At 35.9% G+C, this 16,720-nt stretch overlaps 2 protein-coding genes across 6 annotated transcripts; one reads left to right on the top strand and one right to left on the bottom strand.

Annotated features, from left to right (window-relative positions):
- The first annotated feature begins 454 nt into the window (after positions 1-454).
- LOC115759287 (calpain-A) lies at positions 455-9,063 on the top strand. 2 transcript variants are annotated; one of them, XM_030700192.1, is made up of 13 exons: positions 455-610; positions 2,155-2,329; positions 4,092-4,268; positions 4,876-5,077; positions 5,505-5,625; positions 5,683-5,923; positions 5,978-6,610; positions 6,669-6,787; positions 7,774-7,816; positions 7,876-8,017; positions 8,086-8,286; positions 8,461-8,790; positions 8,843-9,063. In XM_030700192.1, exons 2-13 carry the CDS (start codon positions 2,156-2,158, stop codon positions 8,926-8,928), a joined length of 2,469 nt encoding a protein of 822 aa, XP_030556052.1. In that variant the 5' UTR covers positions 455-610; position 2,155; the 3' UTR covers positions 8,929-9,063. The 2 variants fall into 2 exon arrangements, 1 of the variants encoding a protein (XP_030556052.1); XR_004017517.1 differs by lacking the exons at positions 7,876-8,017; positions 8,086-8,286; positions 8,461-8,790; positions 8,843-9,063 and having other exon boundaries at positions 456-610; positions 6,669-6,891.
- Positions 9,064-9,688: 625 nt separating this feature from the next.
- Positions 9,689-16,221, bottom strand: LOC115758079 (focal adhesion kinase 1). Of its 4 annotated transcripts, none has more exons than XM_030698603.1 (20): positions 15,905-16,221; positions 15,751-15,849; positions 15,504-15,691; positions 15,191-15,445; positions 14,857-15,131; positions 14,686-14,795; positions 14,403-14,620; positions 14,102-14,345; positions 13,804-14,043; positions 13,497-13,629; positions 13,305-13,437; positions 13,183-13,246; positions 13,044-13,124; positions 12,775-12,979; positions 12,557-12,696; positions 11,420-12,495; positions 11,178-11,267; positions 10,673-11,124; positions 10,496-10,606; positions 9,689-10,434 (listed from the first exon to the last, which is right to left on the bottom strand). In XM_030698603.1, the coding sequence occupies exons 2-20, from the start codon at positions 15,800-15,802 to the stop codon at positions 9,960-9,962; spliced, it is 4,542 nt and encodes a 1,513-aa protein (XP_030554463.1). In that variant the 5' UTR covers positions 15,803-15,849; positions 15,905-16,221; the 3' UTR covers positions 9,689-9,959. The 4 variants fall into 4 exon arrangements, with proteins under 4 accessions (XP_030554463.1, XP_030554473.1, XP_030554456.1 ...); XM_030698613.1 differs by having other exon boundaries at positions 10,673-11,039; positions 11,100-11,124; positions 15,751-16,220; XM_030698596.1 differs by having other exon boundaries at positions 15,751-16,221.
- Positions 16,222-16,720: the final 499 nt, after the last annotated feature.

Raw genomic sequence — 16,720 nt, 5'->3', positions numbered from 1 at the left:
ATAAATTAAATAAAAATGCTATTATTGTTAAACTTAAATTTGTATACTTTTCATAACCTGTTGATATTCTCTTCTATAGAAAAAATATATACAGTTAATTGACAATATCCTCCTAAGCGAAACGAATCAAAGTTCCTCGCGAGGTCGGAGCTAATTATCTTGTCAACTCTTTATGTAAAGTCCTAACCCGAACATATTTTAGTGTACCTTTAAGTGGGAAACACTTTACCAGCAGCAAAATTCAAATTTTACTCAGAGCGCGCAATTCATCAGATTAACAGCTGTTCGTTCGATTTTTAGTACACATATTTTAAAAATAACTGTGACCAGGGATAACAGAAATACCAGGGATTCTGGATTCATTTAAGTTATCGTCAAATGAATTTATTTTCGATAACAATAAATCAGCTGACGTCTTTTGGCATAGTGCTCGAATAGCTGTTTGTTCATTGTAAAAGAGAAACTGTCAGAGACAGGTTTGTTGAGCGAATAATAATACGAGCAATTAACGTGTGAAACTACACAGTATTTTTTGTTAAATACATGTAAATACTTATATCTACGAGTGCATTGGTATTTTTGTTTGTGGTCCGGAAGTGAGATTCTACAGGTGTGTTCCAAGAAAGAGTTTTAATTAAGTGGCAGTGTTTAAATACATATATTATAAATAGATTGTCTTGTATAATTATATGGATAAATATGCCTAATATTTTTAGTATATATGTACACATATACACATTCGTATTTTGATACTATGTTATTAAACCTGATTCGTCATTGCATAGAAATATCAATATTTCGCTAAAAATATAGAAATCTATAAAGTATGCAACAAACATATGTAATATGTGTTTATATATATATTTGATTTTGAATATGCACATATATATTAAAAAAGTCAAACAGATTACACACATGAGTTTTTAAATTTGTATGGCTTGGTACACATATATTTTTATAAAGAAAGGCTTTCAAACCCAACGGCTTTATCATTAACAATGTTCCAAAATTGTACGCACGTGCATATGTATGATGTCACCGTTATATTGTATATATGTGTGTATGTTCATGCGAATGAAACATTAAATATGTTTGGGTGGGTCAGGCAGAATAAGAAGGAATGTGAATATTGTATGAATGAATATATGAATGAATGTATGAACATTTCAATTGTTCATCTGCTCAGAAGTGAATCAAAAATTGTTATGAATCATGTGTGTAGCTTGTTTTAAATATTAATATTGATATTATAATGAAAGATGTAATTGGCAACAAAAATCTGTCTCTGAGCTAATATGAGCTAAGCACGCAAAATGTTCTCTGCATACATAGAATATTTTATTTATTTTTTGATACCTTCTACATGCCCCAATATCGGAAGAAACTAATTCATTAAGTATCAAATTTGTAATAAGCGAAGTTTAATTATTTTTCATAGTGTAATTAAAATGAAAGAAGAAGCACAGTCGAATGTTTTGAAAAGAAAATAGTTGCTACAAATAATATTTCTTAGCGTAAGGCTACCTTTCTAGTGGAATATTATAACAAATTGTTAGCGAGGGAATCTGTATCCAGTTCTAATTCATCCCAAGGGAAATTATTCTTTGTATTATCCTACGGATATATGTAAGTATATATATTAATAGGATAATATGATAATTACTTCAAGTCATGCAATGGGACTTACTTACTAGTTAGTTAATCCTTGAAACACGCATGAGTAATAAAATGAAAAACAAGTGAGAGGCTCTGGTCGGGAGCTACTCGCCTACTCGTCTCGCCTTTTGATGCTGACCAAGAGTAATAATATACTTAATGTGGTCCTTCTGCCTCCTTTCACTCATTTTCAATGGGTTCAAGCACTAACCAAAGAACATATAGAGTAAAAGAATGGGACCATGCAATATTTTGTTATCAGGTCCACAGTCGTCTTCGTTTTTGTTCGGGCTCGAGACACGCCCACATGCTCAGACAGCAAGAGAGTAAGAAATACATAAGATTTGTGTGGTAGAACGGCATCGCTGTCTTTTATCTCGCTCCCACTACAGGAAACTGCTTTGGCTTACTCTCATCCATATGATTTGCAATATGAATTCTGCTCAAAAGCCCGGATTTCGACGCTATTTTACTTCTAATTTGATGTTCTCTTTCCAGGATGGATGAACTTAAGGGTTTTCTGAAACAAGCCGGCCAAGAGTTCCTCAATGCCGCTGGCGAGGCTGCGATGGGCGCCGCCAAAGATGTGGTTGGATCTGTGATTAACGAAATATTTATAAAGAAGGAGGCGGATACCAAGCGAGTTCTACCAAGCATTAAGAATATGCGAGTTGTAAGTGATCAAAAAGAAATTCCAATTATAATTATTACAATATTAAAAGGAAAAGCAGTTGAACTTGCATGAATTCATAACTCATATCTCATATACACTTTTAATATTTCTGCTAATTACGTTTCGATCAAACGATAATTTAAAACTTAGCAACCCTTGCATAATGAAGCTGCCCTTTATTGTAACGTAAGTAATTTAGTTGACGGTGTCCTTTGCAACTCCAAAACATTGTCCTACTACATTCTATCTATGTGTTCGTGTTTTGTATACATTATCGAAGGCATAATTTCCTAATTTCTATTACGCTCTGAATGTTATTTCATCCTAAGTTTACAGCAAGACATTATTTTAAATTTATATAAATGGAAAGTAATTCGTTGTGAGAACTAAATATATAAATATAATACGTATATACCGAATCGCACAGCCCAAATCGTAACAGCTAGGAATCTGACTTAGGTTCTATTAATCTCTATTGTTTAAAAATTTTTTTATGAAAGCAAATGGAAAGTAAATGTAGGTGTCAAAGCAAAAAACTTGGACCCGGCCAGCACGGAAAAGATCAGATATTTTTCTTATATAAAACAGACTTTGATAAATGGTCAACGAACAGACCCAACCGAAAGATCTAGGAAGCTGTACGCGAAATCTGGCATAAGCTGCCCCTTCACAACTTGAATACTCTAGAGCGCTAATTAATTTATATTAACCGGTTTCGGTCTTATAAATACGTACTATGGCAATCCGTTGTAAACTACGTAATTTGAGATTTAATCGGAAAAAGAGTTCTCGAATAGATCACATGAATGCGGCAGATAAATAACTTGGTATGACGCGCTCCTCTTTATAAAGCCTAGGCTTTCATTGAGTTTTTCTAAATTCTTCCAAGTACATTCGAGTTTTGTTACCTAATACTTTCTCTGTATTTAAATTTCGTATAATTTATCAATTTATTAATGTTGCCAATTTGGGATTTTCTTTTGACTGAAGTTATCTTAATTTAATCTGTCTAAAAATATATCAAACATTCCTCATCCTATATCTAAAAGTTTCTTGTTTTTTATATAATTACTTTCTGTTTAACAACAAAAGTTGGGAACAATACTTATTATGCAAAATATTGCATTCAATTACAATAGCGTGTTTTTTAATTATAAATATTCTTCGGGAAAACTTGCTGAAGGAAGTATCTGTGTATTGTTATTGTTATTGTTGTTGTAACGAACGTTAAGACCTCTTCCTGTCTCACAAAACATGTGTTTGTCGTTTAAATATATAGAATATTACGTCTATGTTTGTAAAATATCTATATTTGACAATATGTATGTATAATTAATTATTATCTGAGCCTTTTTTTTATAGCTTAAAAGAGTTAGGTGGTTTTTCGTAAATGTATGTGAGAGGCAGAATGGAACATTTCCAACCTCATGAGGTAGATATATTCTAGATCCCCATCAATATCCGAGTAAAGCCCAGTTGATCTGTCAAATCATTCATAACGTGTTTCCTTTCAATAAAATCGATAGATTTGTCTTTTATCTCTTCAAAAGCTCTGTAAATATTCAGCTTCAGTTTTTTAGGAAATAGTTCAGGGTATCTACTAGTCTGGCACTCCCGACTAGAGCCCTATTTCTTGCTTTTGGTCTACCATTGTGCAGAATTTGTAAATCCCGTCAGATATGTAAAAATAATTTCTTATTCAAAGAATACAAATATTAAAAAAAATTCTAAGAATAGCCTAATAAAATTTTTATTTTTCTAGCTGGGCGAAAACAACTCGAATCTTGGACCGCACTCGGAGGTGCAGGATTATGAAACACTTAGGAATAATTGTTTGACGAACGGATCACTATTCGAGGACGCACTCTTTCCGGCCAGCAATGAGTCCCTCATGTTCTCACGCCGACCCGACCGCTATATAGAATGGCTCCGCCCTCATGTAAGTCTCAAGACTTTGGGTCTATGCAGCTTTTTAAATATTTGTGCACATGCTAATGATTAAATGACGATAAAAACAAACAAACTTTAAAATAGATAACTGAAGCGCCTTACAAATTAAGCTCTGTCTAAGTTTCCTGTATAGATGTGTAATAATTCTTGATTAGATTTGCGTCTGTCTGATCGTTAGCTATATTTAGGAAAGGGTATTTCATCTTCGGCGTGCCGCAAAAAGCCTTTCCAGACAACAATGCTACAGGGGATACACTCAGATTTAGCCTATATATCTGAACTGCTTGCCTCAATCCTCGAGGAATTGCCTCCATCAGCTTCAATCGTCAAATTTCCTGTTGGTTCTCTTTAATTTTACAGCTCTTGAGGATCAGTCCAAATCGGTTTCGAGCCAAGCATCCAGAAATGTCATGACTTAAATCCCCAGGAATGATTTTTCTTCATCTATTGACAACATTTTTCTGCAACACATTATTTTTCGGGGAATTTTCACACAATTATTAATACAAAAATTCGAATGAAACTAGGAAATCATGAAGCCAAGGTTTATTTAGAGTTTTTTGATATCTCATTTTATTTGTTGCGTTTTCTTTCAGGAAATCGTTGACAATCCTCAATTTTTCGTCGAAGGCTATTCCAGATTTGATGTGCAACAGGGCGAACTTGGCGATTGTTGGCTTTTGGCTGCCACCGCAAACCTGACACATGAATCGTCTCTGTTCTTTCGGGTGATTCCCCCGGAACAAAGCTTCGAAGAGAACTATGCTGGAATATTCCACTTTCGCTTTTGGCAATATGGTAATGATTTGAATTAATTTTTAATTTTATTTTATCTATTACTATGCCTTAAGATTATATGTACCGTATACAGCATTCTTTTTGAAGAGAATGTAAGAATAACAGCCAAATGTTTGTCTGCCTTTCTCTATGCAAACTAGTCTCTGACTTTCAAGGTCTCTGACCTCAAAGATCCTTTTCCCTTTCTCAATGTCTGCTACCATTCAAAAGGTTTTCAACGAGATACTGGCGAACTTTCGAAGGTCAAAAATCCTGCGAAGATGCGTCTTTCCGTCCCAGTCCGGCATAATTTGCTGGATTTGAAGCAGCATTGTTGAATTTGTATAATTTGGAAAGTATTGATACTCGGGCAGGATGTTCTTTTAGATGATTTTAGGCTTACAATTAAAAACATATATAATACATGCCTCCTTTTTAATTTGAACAGGTAAATGGGTTGACGTGGTTATTGATGACCGTTTGCCAACGTATCGTGGAGAGCTATTGTATATGCATTCGGCTGAGAAAAACGAATTCTGGAGTGCACTCTTGGAGAAGGCATATGCGAAGTATGAATATTAACCTAAGCGTGCTGTAACGTTGTACTCATTAGTATTATTCTTTAGACTTCACGGATCGTATGAAGCCCTCAAGGGCGGCACCACATGCGAGGCGATGGAAGATTTTACGGGTGGTGTCAGCGAGTGGTATGATCTTAAGGAAGCACCAGCCAATCTTTTTAGCATTCTGCAGAAAGCCGCAGAGCGTAACTCCATGATGGGATGCTCCATCGAAGCAGATCCCAACGTGCTGGAAGCCGAAACCCCACAGGGATTGATTCGAGGACATGCCTACTCCATTACCAAGGTTGGGTAGTTGACTTTGTGTGGGGAATATAATTTACAATTTTTATATTTACAGGTGTGCCTCATTGATATTGTGACACCAAATCGGCAGGGCAAGATCCCCATGATTCGCATGCGAAATCCGTGGGGAAATGAGGCAGAGTGGAATGGTCCATGGAGCGATAGCTCGCCCGAGTGGCGATATATACCTGAAGAACAGAAACAGGAAATTGGCCTAACATTCGATAGGGACGGCGAATTTTGGATGTCATTCCAAGATTTTCTGACACATTTTGATCGCGTTGAACTTTGCAATTTGTCGCCAGAATCTTTCATTAAAAACTCCGAGGATAATCAGCAAAGCGGAAAACGTAAATGGGAGATGTCAATGTACGAGGGCGAATGGACTCCCGGCGTAACAGCAGGTGGTTGTCGCAACTTCTTGGACACATTTTGGCACAATCCTCAGTATATAATATCCCTGGTTGATCCCGACGAAGAGGATGAGGAGGGCAACTGCACAGTCATTGTGGCTTTAATGCAGAAGAATCGTAGATCCAAGCGTAATATGGGAATGGAGTGCCTTACAATTGGTTTCGCTATTTACAGCTTAACCGAACGTGATCTGGAAACCCGTCCACAAGGACTCAATTTCTTTAAGTACAAATCTTCAGTTGGACGTTCACCACACTTTATCAATACTCGGGAGGTATGTTGGTGACAAACCTTTTAACTCAAACGCATTAAGTTATCCTTTTTCCTAATAGGTATGCGCTCGATTTAACTTACCTCCGGGTCACTATCTCATTGTGCCCTCGACTTTTGATCCAAATGAGGAAGGCGAATTCATCATTCGAGTCTTCTCCGAAACTCAAAATAATATGGAGTGCGTATACAATGCAAATGCAGAAGAGTTTGTATATTAGATGTAATTCAGCAGCAGATTTAATTTTCTATACAGTCCTTTAAACGAAATGCAATTTGCAAGGGGTGGGTATATGACAACATATTTCGTCTCTATATGCATGTATGATCCTTGATGTGTGTACAATTGTCGGGCAAAAGTGTAATACTAATAAAATGTAGGAAAACGCGTTGAGGGGCTAGAAAAGCGCTTTGGCTAGAACACATTTTGCTTGGTAATATTTGCAGCTCGAAAAAACTATTCCGGCTATTAATTTCTTCTTAACAAAATATAACTTTTAGTATTTGCTTGTATTACTAACAACATAAATAATCAATGCTGCAAATAAATTAACGTATTATTGTTGTTTAATTTAGAAAGTTTTAAGAGCTAGGTTTACTTAGATTGTTTTACTAATACGTCTATTATTAAATGCAGTTTGCAATATCTTTCCGTCCAAACGTATTTTTTATAGATTTATGCTCCTAGAAAGGGAATGTTAAACATTTTTTGTAGGCAAGGTTTTTTTTTTAATTTCAAATTTTAAAAATCAATTTTCTAGTTCAACTAGTATTAAAACGCTTGAGAATTAATATTTTTTCTATTAGCTCAATGTGCAATAATGTATTATGTATAACGTAATTCCAAATGTAAGATTTTTCAAATAAATACATTGTACAAAATAATTAGATGTTTTTTTTTTTATTTCATTTTTATACATTTTTTCTTTATATACATCGCCACACTAATAATTTAAAATTAGAATACTTAATGCATTTAATTAGTTTTTTAAACAAAAGAATATTTTTTTGGTATTTTATATTTTACTTAATTTAATTGCATTTCCCTGCCTAGGGTATACTCAAAACCTTTAAAATGTATAATACTGTAGCAAAACATTTACATAAATTTGGAAATTCATTTTTCTCGCATACTCATCAGTCAAATAATTTTTCACTTTAATACAGAGAAAATGATGATCACGTTGGGTACGGAGACAAATCGGACGATGTAAGTCGATATTCCCTAAAACAAAAACCAGTATTTAGTAAAAATTGTTTGTTCTCAAGGTAATACCAGGTTTCCCGACACCGAAGCCCGTAGATCCACAAAAAGACAGCCTGAAGCGATTGTTTGACAGCATTGCCGGCAAGGATATGGAAGTAGATTGGATGGAGCTTAAACTTATTTTGGACCACTCGATGCGGGATGGTGAGTTGACTGCACAAATATGTTCTTTAATATTTACGAAATATCTTATTTCGCTGTCAATATTTTAGATCTACCAAAGCCTGTTATGTATAACCGAATCTCAAATAACAATGCATTTGAAAGTCAGGCAGACCCTGCAGGAGATTCCGGCAATGCTTGTGGAATACTGTCCTTGATATGTGGACCATTCCTTAAAGGTACTCCCTTTGAAGAACATCTGGGAATGAATGATCAGTCTAACAAAAGGTTGATAGATGAAGGTCCAACAGGTAATTCTATATTATTAGTTAATTTTTAAGCTGTTATCAATAATTATTCTGCTCTTTAAATTATCTTAAATTGTTATCACAAAACTACTTTATATAACTTATACTCATACTTATACTTTTTTATGCTTTTACTTATTCCTTTACTTCTTTATAACTTGTTTACCTTTTTTTTAGCTATTGTCGACGAGACTCATGGCTTTTCCAAAGATGTTTGCCGTTCTATGGTGGCAATGTTAGATGCAGATAAATCTGGAAAACTAGGTTTTGAAGAGTTTGAAGCATTGCTTACAGATATCGCAAAGTGGAAAGCTATTTTCAAAACATACGATACCGAAAATTCGGGCAGAATATCGGGCTTCCAGCTGCGTGAAGCACTCAACTCGGCAGGTTACCATTTAAACAACCATGTTCTTAATGCCTTGGGGCATCGATATGGTTCGAGAGACGGAAAAATCGCCTTTGATGATTTTCTAATGTGTGCCGTGAAAATCAAAACATATATTGGTAATTTAAGGAGTTAAAATTGTTGAAGAGCTTCTAACATATTTAATTGCAGAAATATTTAAAGAAAGAGACGCCGCGAAAAACGAAACTGCGACATTTACTTTGGAGGAGTGGATTGAACGGACAATATATTCCTAAATGCCCAGCTGCTTTTAGATTTATTATGATAATATTTAAGTGCACGCGTACTCATTATTGTGTACAAAATTTGGTTGTTTTATAGTTTTTTTCACACAGCTTTCTGTTAGTTAAAAAAAAAAAACTATTTGCATTGAAAGCTTTTTACATATATTATATATTTTCAAATGTTTACCTAAAAAAGATATGCTTAATTTTTTAAACCAATTTTTATAAATTTTTAAAATTAAAAAAAGTCTGTTTAACTTGTTATAATATTGTAATAGCTTATTTCTAGTCAACTAGTTTCTTATACCCTGACTAAGAGTTTTATGGCTTTGTGTAAATTTATAACATTCTGACGGAAGCTTAAAATTGGCTGACAAATGCACCTCGCAATCGTGATCTTCCTTATTTGGCGCGGAGCCAGTCTGTGTGCAGCATTCCAATTCTCAAAAGAGAAGAATTAGCTCATCATTCATTGCATTTGGCTGCAGATGAGAGTTTAGCTACAGCTCTGGATCCACCATTGACCGCATGGCCACGATAATGATTGGCCTACATGTGAAGCACCCCCAATAACAGCCCAACCAAGGCAATTTTTTTGCAACATCGGCAGTCCAGCAGCTAGTTAAAATATTGTGCAAACCCAGAGTCGAGCAGCGCACGAGTAGTTAGTTCAATTTTTAACATTGATGACCGCAGTGGTAAATGTTGTGCTTGAGATGCTGTAAAAAGAATCTAAACGGATATCCTCGAAACGAATGTTTTACGTATTTATTTATTTATTTTTCAATTACAGAAACACGTTTTAGTTCTTAAAGTATTTTGACTACTTGACGATTTAATAATGCATTTCATTGCGGCCGGCCGACGTTGAGTGTTCGTCATATTGTATGAATACGCAATATATATGTATGTATGAGTTCTTGAGATGAATTTCGTATTTGTGAAAAAACACCTGCATATTTACATACTTATTTTGGTTTGTTATATACACAGAATGTTAGCATATACTATCTTAAGAACAAATAGGATAGAACCTTTTTGATTTATGCGTGGCTATGTAAGGTGGATGTATTACAATACATGTGCTCGCCTGGATTATTTAATGTGTCTTCAATTATTTTTAACGGCTCATTTGAATTTCCTGTTGGCTCATGGCTAATATCATTTCCCCTATGTAGTGCCCCTTTAGTTTTTGCTTCACTAACGATACCACTGCAACCGGCGGTTTGTGAATTTTGCATATTTAAGCCTTGGTGCAAGTTCTCATTGTCGTAAAGACTAATGTCAGCAATACGATTTGCAATCGGTTCATCAGCAATAGAAAGAGGTGATGCGGCCGAGCCATTATTGGGAGGCGATTGGGCGGATTCACAGTTTAACGAACTACTTGATTCTCTTCTGGCAAGCTTGTTTGTGTTTGTCGTCGGAATGGGTTGATATCTATTCCTAATTGAATCAACTACATCGAAAAGATTCTTCGCATCCATGGCCAAGATGTGTGCAGCCGACAGCATACTCCTTCAAGAAAGGAAAATAGGAATATATACAAATTCAATTCTTAAAAATATGATATAATTACTTTCGATATTCATTATCCAGAGTAGTATCATTGTATTGATGTGCTAACCGCATTGCTGACACTAAATCATGCATATCTTTGGAAAGAACTTTGTGTGCCATCTCTACCTCTCTGCAAAAGAAAAACAAAAAATCTTTAAAAAATTAAACTCAAATCTGAACAAGCAGAATATATTACTTCAAGGCTTGGGCCGGAAACAGTATTGATATATTATCTACTGATTTGAGTAGGTTCCTTAGCTCGACCCCGACATTTTTGACTAAATGCAAGTAACCATCAATGTGCGCTTTTTCAACGCCTTGAGAAAGTACCATTATTGACTTTACAACTGCGGTTGTAGCACAGTACACCTCATCGTTTGTTCGATTTATTGGTCGAGTAGAATCTTGATTTTCGCCAATTCTAGACCTTAAGCTTTCTTCTGCTGCCAAAGACACCGTGTGATCCGATGGAGAGTTATTTAGCTTAAGTGAAAATACATTTGCGACGGGTATTTTTGGCCTTGTGTTGGAATTCGAACCAGCAGGAAAGCCTATTGTGCCTTCTGAAATCAAATCAGGTTTAAAATTTTGATGTTTTATCAAAACCTCGGTTTCAACTCCACCTGGTATTGGACTGGATCTTTTTCTCTGCAAAATCATAGTTAAGTGACTAGTTTAATAGTTATTTAATTCAAACTTACGACCATTTCTTCTTGATACAGCCATTCACCATCGCTATTGCTGTCCTTGCGTTGTTGCCACAATTGTTCACCAATTGGTTTGGGAATGGTCTGTAAATTATTATTACAATTTACTCTCTTTGAATCAATTATTATGCATTCAAAATAACTTAAAAATAACCGATTAGATAATAGAACCAAAAAACTAAAAAGGCAAACGGCGTCTGGTTCATGTGTCAGCATAAAACCTTGTCCAATCAAACCTGATTTCCCACTTCTGAATTTATTTGAATACAAGCTGCTCCTTCCAAATTATCGCTCTTAAGATCAACTTCAACTGGGTAAGACAGCGTTGTCCACTGCGGCTCCCACTCTCGTGGAACTTCTTGTAAGTCGTTTGATGAAGTTTTGGTGCATAAGCCGCTTTGCTTTCCGCCGGAGCTCTGGGGGCATTTGTATTCTTGCCCCGTTATATTCGGATTTATTGCGGATGCATTCATTAATGAGACCGAATGTGCTTTTTCTTTTACAGACACACAGGTTTTAAGGCCAACCCCACCAAAGTCGTAGATTTCTTCGGGCAGAGACTCGCATTCGGTTGATGTCTTCATTTGTTGACGATATGCATGACACTGACTCTTGCGTTCGATGCCCCTGGAACGCTCTGAATAATTCGTGCCGTGTTTATGAAAAATCATGTTTTGCGCAGCCATTAATGATTGATGACGTTCCAGACTTCCACCCTTTGAGTGCATCGGCTTATCCATTTGTGGTTGATGCCTTTCGAGACTGCCATACAAACTATAACCTGCGGCCCTTGCCGTTGGGTTGGCAGATTTGCTGTCCATCTGCACTTGATTCATGTGGAAATCATCCGCGTTTGGTGCACTTATTATAAAGTTATTTTTCAGTGGCAAGTTCTCTGACACATATCCTGATACCGGCTGAGGCCTAATATTCATAGGGTGTAAATATGCTGGCATAAAGGTCGAGTCGAAAGAACTAATTACAGGTGATGAAGATGGATAAAGATTTTGAGAAGAGGTGCTGGTTATTGGAAATTGAATTTGAGGTTTATCTGAATCAGCGACAGGATCGAGTTTTAGGAGCTCCGCTGCGGGAAGCTTAGTAGTTTTAAGCGAATGATTCGATTTACTGGAATCTATTCCTACGGCTAAAGTATTAAATACCGAAGCGGGTGTGGTGTAGGCTGCAGGATTTATGCCTCGCTTTTGATTCTCCATCATTAATCTGGCGAGCACAGCCGGATTTTGGGCAATAATATAGGTCTGGGGTACAGTCCTGTTTTCCTCTGGCGTATTCAGTATGCTTGGAATATCTAAAATCAAGTATAAATATAAGCATATAATCCAATACCAAGATCTGTCTATGAATATTACCAGTTTCATTTACTGTTCGGGATGGCTTTAATGGAGGAATGTCGCTGTCTTCAGTGCCAATCCAAGATACACCTGCAAGTCGACGGTGCTCCCTTCTCATTGTCTCAGATGAGTTTATACTGTCTTCCAATAAAATTTCACTAAAAATATATATTTTAGAAGACATTATCCCAACAAACAATAATAATAATATAACAATAATAAATCTACAAACTTACTAAAGGGTTTCCTTTATCCGTTTAAAGTTCGGTCTTTTAAGCGGTTCGTAAGCCCAACACTGAGACATTAGTGAGTATAGTCTGGGCGGACAGTTTGGTGGCAATGGCAATCTCTCCCCATTTTCCAGCTTTGTGATGACGTCGCTGTTTTTCACGCCTTGAAATGGTTTAACACCTAGCATAAGTATCTCCCAGATGCACACACCTATCCGCAGAGATCATATAAATGTAAATGAAAACTTTTTTTTTTTGTTTTCTCTTTCACCAACCGAACATCCACACATCACTAGCTGTAGTGAATCTTCGAAAATTGATTGACTCGGGGGACATCCATTTAATGGGTAGTGCAACTGAAATCTCATTTTTTTAAAAATATATTCAACAGTTGATTAGATATATTTTTCTAACCTGTGGGAGTTGAGTGATAATAGGACTGGTCAGAAACCCAGCGCGACAATCCAAAATCAGCCAGCTGAAATTGGTAAAGATATAAGCGCAAATTCTCTACTCCATCAATAATTGGTTCGCACCTTCACACAAGTAGGTGTGCTCACAAGAACGTTTCGCGCCGCAATATCTCTGTGAACGAATTTCTTAGATTCCAAATAGCTGAGCGCTGTTGACAGTTGGTAGCAATATTTAAGCAAAGTTCCGTGACTTAATCTTGAAATAAAACGATTCATAAAAAAGTCGATACGTGGCGTAAATAATCAGAAGCATACCTCTCACTGTTGGCTTTTAAGTACGCACGCAATTCACCGAGCTTAGCTAATTCCATTACTATCCAAATGGGCGTTATACTGCAAATACCAATCAATCGAATAATATGTGGATGATCGAACTTCTGCATTATATCTGCAATGAGAAACCAGCCAAATTAACAAAGATCAATAACATTGCCAGGAATTCAGCTTAAGATTTGGATCGTGCTATACATAAAACCATATTTGTAAACCCTTTTCACAATGAATTATACTCATTAAGCAAACGAATTCGGACTGTAAAAAATTGAGTATTAGTTTAACTTACATGCTTCGGCAAGAAAATTTTCTGTCTTTTCTGGATTCTCGTTTGCTTTACATGTCTTAACGGCTACTTGCATTACATCATATTTGGCATCGATATTATTTGAAGAACTCTCGTTCCTTTTGCTTTTCGGTTTAGCTGATATTGGAACCGTATATGTTCCAACATAAACATCTCCAAATTGACCGACCCCAATTTTTGCACTAAGAACTATTTGAGATCGATCAAGCTCGTAATTGCGCACTAAATAAAAATAAGGGCTTTAAAACGTTAAAAAGAAACATATTAAACTATAGCTTACCTGTGGGTGTGGAGTAATCACCCTCCCCTTCTAATAACCCGATTTCAGCATAATCATCCGTGAGCATAGGTTTACTTTTATTCGGAGACGACGAAGTTCGATCGTCTTGCGAAGCGTTAGGTGCATTTGGTGAGTTTTTTACATTTCCTCCCATGTCCGTTTCTCGTTCCCAAACTGTAAATCCTAGATCTTTCGTTAGAAGCCTGCAATAACCATCAATAAGATCGGCAATACTTTCAGCGGTCTGAAAATAATAGACAATTATCATATGAATTGAAAACCTGCGAATTGTAAAGCTTACATTTACTCCATTGCATGTTATAATCAAATCTTCCGTTATATTAGATGCAGAAATTTTGATTTGAGTTTTAATTTTTCGGCAATTGCATTTTAAATTCTGTAACTCAAGTTCATTGGATGCTTTTTCTTTTGGAAGAGCGCAGGTTTTAATGGAAACGACATCTTTAAACTGTGCTACATTCCTTAAACTTGCTTGCGGATGTGTCTGGTAAGAGATTCCTAAAATAAATAAATAAAATACAAATAGGATTTACAAAAAAAAGGGGGGTATTCAAAATTCTTACCAATGTGCGGACCAACATGCAGGATTCCGGATATATTCCAAGCCGAGCTTAAGGTTACAGAAAATTGTTCGAAATCGGTTAAATAAAAGCTTTTGAGAAGATCAAAAAACCTGTATAAAATATTTTTGAGTTAAGCACCTTTCTACTAAAGTTTAGCACAAGAATACATACTTTGTCAAGTACTCGATGTCATTGTAATTGTAGACCTTTTTGTATCCGACCTGTATCATTTTCTTCAGATTCTTTGGCTTTGTTGTGCTTATCACAGATTGAGGAATAAAACATTTAAACCCAATTTCCTTTTCAATGTAATCGATGTGTTGCTTCTTATCTGGAGCTTTCAACGTTATGTTTTTGAAGTAATGCCGTATACCCAAACAGCATAGTTGAACTGCTATATCAGCATCCACGGACGATATATTTGATTGGATATAATCGTCCTTTACCTGCAACCGTACACATTCGGGGTTAAATGTTATCGAAATATATTTAACAGCAGTATTACCTGATCAAAATAATAAAAGCAAGTAGTTTTGTCTTCGTCGAATAAGTCTTGAATCTTGTGGGGCACATATCGCACGCGCAACTCCACACGCCAGACACCTGTGACAACGGATCGCCGCCCATGATGCGGGTCTTTGCCTTCAGCTTGATCTGCTTTTATAGGGTCGTTGTTTGGACAATCTACATTCGAGCACCCGGGTGATAGTATGTGAGACAAAACCTTTTCCATTGACGTCGTCCTAGCTAACCATAGTACCTGTTAAATATTATTTGGGTTATTCAAGTAGTAATAGTGCATTATTTGGAAGACATACTTCTTTGGTTATGACATTCAACATTCGACATGCGTAACGCTGAATGCTCGGCGGCGGTTGTCCGTCCTTGCCAAACTCTTCAACTGTTTTCCGGATGATGTGGAATACCGTTTCGGTTTTATGAAAGGCTATGGATTTAAAACTCTTGTTTGGCATGTGTACATGAAGAACATAATCTTCATATTGGGCTAATAAAACGAAAATTCATTAATTATCCAATTTGGTTTGCACGTACATATGTACTTACATCCATTGTTCCTATGCGGCTGATCGCTTTGGTTGACTTCTGCGGTGTTCATGTTCCAAATATACCGCTCTGTTGGCGATTTTTATTCAAATTCACCACCTATTAAAGTATGCAACCCAGTTTATTTACATATAATCATTTGCAACAAACATACAGATATTGTCTAAAGCTAATGTTCTTGTACAGCAATAATATGGTTGGTTTTATTTCATCATGAATTAAGCCCCAGTCATATCTTAAGCTAGAACTTCAGTCTGTCTTAACACTCTGATTAATTGATGCGAAAGTCGGATCTATGGAAAATATGTGCGTATGTACGTATATTTCTATGAGCACACATACACATATATAAAACTCTAATATGCACATACAATCGCTTATAAATGCTTTCGCCTCAAATGTTAAATGAATCTTTTGTGTTCATCAGATAATTGCCAACTCAAAATAACAATTTCTTATAAACTCTTTGACCAGAATTATTTAGTTATTTAATAATTGTAAAATTTGAAAACAGTAATTACTTCCCCTCACACGTTCTTCTTCTTTCTTTAATGTTTCTATTCATAGGAGTGTCAATCTGTTTTACATGGTACTGGCATGCCACTCACACAAAATGTTAACATGAAGACAACAGTGGCGTCAAAAATCAACGTACTACTGTTAGGTAAGGTATTCGAATTTGCATTTGTGTAAAAAACGCCCATTCAAATTGGTGCATAATATAATTTAATGAATTCAATTGAACTCAGTTTCTCCAGCGCATCTCGTTATTCTCCGCTTCTTTGGACCACAAAAACTAATCATTCTGTAACAACTGTTGCCAAATCTTTAAAACCAAAATATACCGATATATACCATATTTCGATTGAATAATCGAATACCTATCGTGTCTTATTGCATATCTAGTGTAGCAGCTTTGCAGCCTTCATAGTCGAAGAGAAATTGTTTGGGGCAAGATGTTGGTTCGAGT

This window comes from Drosophila novamexicana, unplaced genomic scaffold (assembly GCF_003285875.2).
Source record: "Drosophila novamexicana strain 15010-1031.04,08,12 unplaced genomic scaffold, DnovRS2.1 tig00000008-arrow-pilon, whole genome shotgun sequence".
NCBI classification, from domain to species: Eukaryota; Metazoa; Arthropoda; class Insecta; order Diptera; family Drosophilidae; genus Drosophila; species Drosophila novamexicana.
Note: the sequence above shows the minus strand (reverse complement) of the source record. Positions and strands in the feature narration are given on the sequence as shown.

Bases quoted from the DNA above. Each gene is read 5' to 3' on its own strand.
- LOC115759287 (XM_030700192.1), top strand. From the start codon at position 2,156: ATGGATGAACTTAAGGGTTTTCTGAAACAAGCCGGCCAAGAGTTCCTC. The intron at 5,078-5,504 runs GTAATGATTTGA...TAATTTGAACAG, and splicing joins CTTTCGCTTTTGGCAATATG to GTAAATGGGTTGACGTGGTT. The intron at 6,611-6,668 runs GTATGTTGGTGA...TTTTCCTAATAG, and splicing joins ACTTTATCAATACTCGGGAG to GTATGCGCTCGATTTAACTT.
- LOC115758079 (XM_030698596.1), bottom strand. From the start codon at position 15,802: ATGAACACCGCAGAAGTCAACCAAAGCGATCAGCCGCATAGGAACAAT. The intron at 13,438-13,496 runs GTATGCTTCTGA...TTTTATTTCAAG, and splicing joins TTAAAAGCCAACAGTGAGAG to ATTAAGTCACGGAACTTTGC. The intron at 12,697-12,774 runs GTAAGTTTGTAG...ATATATTTTTAG, and splicing joins CGGATAAAGGAAACCCTTTA to TGAAATTTTATTGGAAGACA.